Source organism: Apteryx rowi, unplaced genomic scaffold (genome assembly GCF_003343035.1).
Source record: "Apteryx rowi isolate R43461 unplaced genomic scaffold, aptRow1 scaffold_2, whole genome shotgun sequence".
Taxonomy (NCBI): domain Eukaryota; kingdom Metazoa; phylum Chordata; class Aves; order Apterygiformes; family Apterygidae; genus Apteryx; species Apteryx rowi.
The window spans coordinates 2717029-2723028 of NW_020448307.1; the positions used below are offsets into that span (position 1 = coordinate 2717029).

At 44.1% G+C, this 6000-nt stretch overlaps 1 protein-coding gene across 5 annotated transcripts in view; it reads left to right on the forward strand.

Moving 5' to 3' along the window:
* Window positions 1-6000, forward strand: part of FNIP1 (folliculin interacting protein 1) — a 45813-nt gene that overhangs the window by 23002 nt on the left and 16811 nt on the right. For 4 of the 5 annotated variants that reach the window (XM_026063120.1, XM_026063124.1, XM_026063121.1 and 1 more), the window contains 5 exons: window positions 1102-1185; window positions 2061-2132; window positions 2887-3022; window positions 3567-3768; window positions 4578-4663. In XM_026063120.1, the coding sequence (XP_025918905.1) occupies window positions 1102-1185; window positions 2061-2132; window positions 2887-3022; window positions 3567-3768; window positions 4578-4663 (580 nt within the window). The remainder of the gene's footprint in view (window positions 1-1101; window positions 1186-2060; window positions 2133-2886; window positions 3023-3566; window positions 3769-4577; window positions 4664-6000) is intronic. The other variant, XM_026063122.1, reaches the window with a different exon arrangement.

Here is a 6000-nt window from a genome sequence, read left to right on the forward strand (position 1 = left end):
TCCGGCCCGCTCGGCGGTGGGCGCTCACGGCTCCGCTCGCGATGCCGAGGGCGCCCTGGGTGAAGCAGGTGAGGCTAATCTGTAACCGCAGCCTTTCTGCTGTGGGAGCCGAAGGCGAAGGAATGCCTCCGGCTGGCGGCTCCGGCCGACCTGCCATGCCAGCAGTTCCCTGTGCTTTGCCTGGGAACGATTTACAAGCTGCTTTTTTTAGACATGCTGGTTTAAAAAAAAAAAAACAACACTCCAAAAAAACAACCCACCCACCAGTCCCTGTCCTTTGCCTTAATGAGGAGTGGAGGCCTCAGGGAGCGGAAGGGAGCTTGGTGGAAGCGCAGCCTTCATCTTCCCTGTAATCAGGGAGCTTGGGGTGAGCAGTAGCTTCGGATCTGGGAGAGCGACTGGCAATTAACTCATTAAAAAAACCCCTGTGTGTTTTTTCTGCCTCGGTGTCTTGTAAATACACTCAATTTCCCTTGTATATCTGCAGTCCAAAATTAATTTAATAGGGGCTGCTAAGGCTGCTAACATGGATTTTTCTGTACGATCGTTTCGCTAACCTGATGGGCCCACCCTGTTCGCAGAACAGCTACTTCGGCCTCTAATTTTCCCTTGGTCCTGCTAAGAGGAGTTCATGCCCGCCTTGCCTGCCTTCCTCCCCCATCGTCCTCGGAGCCAGCGCTCCGCGGCCACCCCGCCAGCGGGGATGTTAAAACAGACATTGTATTCCACGATGAATCTCCCGTTTGTGATCAAGTTAGGCTTTGAGCCTGCATAAATTAATCATTTTCAGCTCTCTCTTAAAAAAAAAAAAAAAAGAAAAAAAGAAAAAGAAAAAGCTCTTGGACAGAAAACCCGTCCTTGTATGGGAGACAGTGTAAAGTTGGGTCTATTATGAATTTAATTCTATAAATACTGTGTGTTTCAAGCGTAAGTTGTGCTCCTCGAATCGCCGTTCTCGCTGAGCATAAGGGCCGTTCTCCCCTATCCGCGAGAGCGCGTTTACGCCGGCTTTTACGTCTCCCTGCCCCGGCCCCCTCCCTACGGACCGTTCCGCTTTACTAACCTCCTTCTCTCCTGTGTATTTTCCGTTTTGCCGTGTAGGTCTTTCGCAGCTTTGCAGCCCCAGGCGGGCGTTCTCTGAGCAAGGTCCGCTCCGCCTCATCCGGAGCGCCTCTTTCTTTGCAGGTTTGCAGCGTGCTGTGTGCGGTGCTGTGTGCCTAGGCTAGCTGGCGTGACACAGCGGCGGCGGGGTAGTTCAGCCCTGGAAATAAGACTTACTTATTTATTTATTTTTGAATACAAAATGGGCAGCAGTGTCTGCTTTCCTGCCTTTTTACGTCTGGATACATGTTTTAAATCCCCAGAGGACAGCAAACGCTTTAATAGTCCTGTTTGGGGTTTGCTTTTTGTTTTGTTTTGTTTGGGAAACTCCTGTGTTTGATGGTGGATTTCACGTTCCTGGCAATAATAATTCACGGTAGCGTCAAGCTATTTTAATCTGGGCTTGCCTCAACCAAACTAAAAACTAAATATAGTCTAGGTTCATATATAAAGTGGACGTTTCTTGCTTTTAATGGCTGTCTCTTATTTCCATGGCTGAGTAGCTTTTATTTCACAGACATATTTGTAAAATGTATCACATTTAAGCCTGAGACACTTTTGATCCGCTCTATATGCAGCCTGTGAATCCGGATAGCTTACGGCTTTGTTGAACAGCCAATACACTGCTTACAATGTAAAAATATTTTTCCTTCAAGACAGCATTGTAAATTCCTTCTTTAAATTGTATATGTAATAACTGCCAAAGCTGACGTTCGAATGCAGTCTTGTTTATATTGTTATATTGCTAAAATAGACGTGCGGACTTCAGAAGAATACGTAAAGCTTTTCAAAGAAGTGTTTTGGCTTGTTCAGCTCAGGAGCCTTTCTTGGTGATGGCCTTGTGCAGTGCTGTTGATCTGAATTAATGAGCATGTTTTTGTTTCATTAATTACATGGAGATCTGCAAACAAGAAAGGAACTATATATTCCCCTGCTAATTGGTATTCCTTGTTTTACAGTTCACAGCAACCCTATGGATATGCCCGGGAGGGAGCAGAACGAGGACAGAGACAGCGGTATAGCAAGATCTGGTAATGTCAGGTTCATGTGTTAACCCAGCAGACTCGGAAAATACTCAGTAACATTCACTAGATGTTCATCTGTCTTGTCAGTGAGACCTCTAAAACCAAATCAGATAATCGTTCTGTGCTGCAATGTGAGCACTCTTTTTTGTGACATATATGCAGTAACACGTACCTGTATGCGTGTGTGCGAGTGTCCTAGGCATCAGGGTTTCCCATGAGGAACGTCGCAGAGCTAATCTGGACAGCAGTGCAATTTATCAAAGCACGCTGCAAAGGAACAAGTCAAATTAAATATTGAAATCCATTTCCAGTATTTCCAGACAATACTCCCTGTCATCATTTCAAACTGAGGTGGAAAATAATGTTAAATTGTGAATTTCCCACCACAAAAAAAATCAGGATATTGGTCACTTAAAATTGTAAGGGCTTTTAAAGGCTGTGATTAAAGCTACAGGTTTCCACAAAGAATTTATTTCCCAGTACACGTGGCTGATGGATCAGAGCAAGGTGTAGCTTGCACTGTGCCTGTCTTGCCTGTTACGTAAAGCTGCAGGACTGTCCCACCCTTGTAGTGCTTGTAGGTCTTGTTAATGTCACTACAAACTGCTTATTTTTAGATATGAAATGTAGATAAGCAAAAGAGAAGACACCTGATTCGCAACATCCAGTTATCTCAAGGGGCTTCATTTAATCGCTGATGTTATTTTCCAAATGCTCTTTCTTCTGGAGAGATTTTTATTTATTCCTCTTATTATTGCAGCGTCTCTTAGCAGTCTGCTCATCACTCCGTTTCCGTCTCCTGGCTCTTCGTTTAACAAAAGCTGTGCTAGCAGTTACCAGCGGCGTTGGCGTCGCAGTCAGACTACCAGCTTGGAGAATGGGGTCTTCCCTCGATGGTGAGCTGGGAATGATAATGCTGATTGCTTCCCATGATTTTCCACCTTCATCAGCTTGATTCTGCTCTTGCATACATACATCTGTTCTTGCCGTTGCTTTCTGTGGGGTATTTACAAAGGTGTAAGTCAGACTGCAGTTCAATGCCGGATCTTTTTTAGTATCTGTTTCTTCATGGCATTCATTGTTTTTCACTAACTAGAAAACCTTCAGCAAAATTTTTAAGGGTAAGAAGCCCTAAAATCCTACTTGAAACACAAATGCTTGTCAGAAACAGGAGAGAACTGCTCTCTCTTTTGATAGAGATCAAATATTCTAATCCTACCAATGCTTTGAATCTGGTTCCAGATTTTGTGATTGCAGGATCAATTAATGGTTGCTTTAAGAGTTGCAAAATGGATGTTATCAAAGGTGATGATTTGACAACAGCTGTAAACAAAAGGTGTTCATTGACATTAAATGTCCTAGAGCTTAATTACACAAGAAACCTAGGTACCATTTTAAGCAGTGGATTACATTAACTTTCTATTTTTTCCATGCTTCAAGGTCCATGGATGAAAGCTTTAATTTGTCAGATGACAGCTCTGGTCCTAGCCCAGGAATTGTTAGGAAAAAAAAGATAGCAATTGGAGTCATTTTTTCACTCTCAAGAGATGAAGATGAAAATAACAAATTTAATGAATTCTTCTTCTCGCACTTTCCTCTTTTTGAGAGTCACATGAACAAACTGAAGAGTGCAATAGAACAGGTAAACACAGTTTTTTTGGATTTTTGCACTTGTATTGCTATATGTTCCTCCTCAGCCCTTTCAGATTTAATTTCTGGCTCTTGCAATACCTGTCTATAAAAGTGAGATCGACTCAGTCTCTGGTGTTGGAATTGCACCAGAGAAGGGCTTTGCTCAACACCCTTGATGCGGCTGCTTACTGCTAGCAAAGGCCCAGCATGGGTGCGGGTAGATCGAGCTGCATTACGCTCCCCGGACCGCTGAAAGCTCCGACGGTCCCTAGGCTGGGTTGGCTCCCAGCAGCCCTGGATCAGCCAAGGTGCAAGGGGGCTTTTAAGGCCACCTTCGTCTCCTTGTTTCAGCTGTATCTGAGTCGAGTGGATTGCAGGATCTGAACCTATTTCTAGGCTATTCCAAACTGTAAATAAATACTGTGCTTTTCTCTTTCTCCCCCCACCCCCTGATTCTGATGTGTAGGAAACTTTCAAAGATTGAACAAATGGTTTCAAATATGTAGTTAGGTTTGCTTCAAATCCCTCTTCTAGGAAATACTTAGCAGTTAATTTGCCATTGCAGTGAAAACTTTGACCCCTTTTATGCCTTGAATGATTGAAAAGCACCAGAAGAGACAGTCTGAAAATGCATGTGCCTCACCTATCTTTCCTCAGATATGAAAGCTGGCACTTGTACCATCGTTTATCACTTAAAAAAAACTATTTGCATGACTAGTTGCATGAAAGATAAAGTCAAACACATGACTTTGTTTTCCATTTTCTGTGCTTCTGTAGCTATGCCTGGTGTTACTTATCTGTTTAATGATTGTTTTCAAGGCTATGAAAATGAGTCGTAGATCAGCTGATGCCAGTCAGCGGAGTTTGGCATATAACAGAATTGTTGATGCCCTTAATGAATTCAGGTGAGCAGTTTGTCTCTCTCTCTCTCTCTCTCTTTTTTTTTTTTTTTTGTCCGTTTCTTCAAAAGCACGTGAGTCTGCTAAGAAGGTGCTGAGAAGGATCTTCTTAGTGCAGGTTTTCTTAGCCCTTGCAGGCCTTGTCTGAAAAGGACAATGGTTTTGACCTTTTCTGTAAAAGTAACATATAATGTCTAATGTCTTCTGAAAAAGTAAGCATAGTAATGGTATTGGCTGGTAACAAGTTACTATAATCTGTTTGTATCTTGAAATTTTGGCAAGTGTGTGTATCCATGCAAGCTTGGGGTACTTAGGGCATAGATGATCAAGGTTTTTTCTCCTGTAGGTAGTAATGATGTTTCCAACAACCTCTTAAATTGTCTTTTATGTCCCACTAAGATGGGAAAAGAGGAACTGCAAATCCATGGTTGAGAAATCCTGCTCTAGTGTGTATTTTCCTGATGTGTGACTAAAGCAAGACCTTTACTCTGCACTAAATTCTGCTCTAAAGGAATTTCAGATAACCAGCTACTAAAAAGCAGGACTATCTTATTCACACAGAGAAGTGCAATACCGTAATCTCCTGCTATCAGTACCTGCAGAGACGCCTCTATTCAACAGTTAATATACAGAGTAATGCAGATAAGCACATCCCTGGCATTTAACTCTATTTTCTTTCCATAGTTTAAGTAATGGGGAGGGAATTAAAATGAAATCCGTCTGTTTCAAGTGATTCATCTCCTCTTGGATGGGAGTGGCAGGGTGCTTCCTTTCAAAACGGCGGCAGAGCTACTTTTGAAAGACCTTGTAGAAGACACCGCTCTGATGCTCTCAAAAGAGAATTCTGACGTATTTGGGTTGCAGGATGTATTTTACCTAACAGTGAAGGATCCTGAGGGCTCCCTCAGCTTTCTGCAGTACTACTTCTTAACTGAACTCTGTGGATTAGGTGATATTTCAGGATGGAGGCGCACTACTTTTTTTTAGAGTCTCCCTTCTCTCCTCCAAGCACGGTGTAAGCCAAGAGTTCCCGAAGTGGGGGGTGATGATTGCACCTCGGGGACACTGGGGAGGAGGGCAGAGGAGATGTTCAGGAGGGAACAGGAGGCGAGGAAGAGGCAGTACATGGGCCTGCAGTGCGATCCGGCCGGGAGGCGCAGTGCCAAGGACGGAAAGAGAGGGAACTCGTGACTGGTGAGAGCCGTGGAGTCTGCCCGGGGGCCTGAGACGAGCTCGGCAGCTCGGCGCAGCCACGAGCTTCTCTCCTCCTCCTCCTCCCCCCCTTTCCCACCCGGAGCAAGCCCTGTGCATTCCCATCCCCTGATAACGCCGTCTGCCCAGCT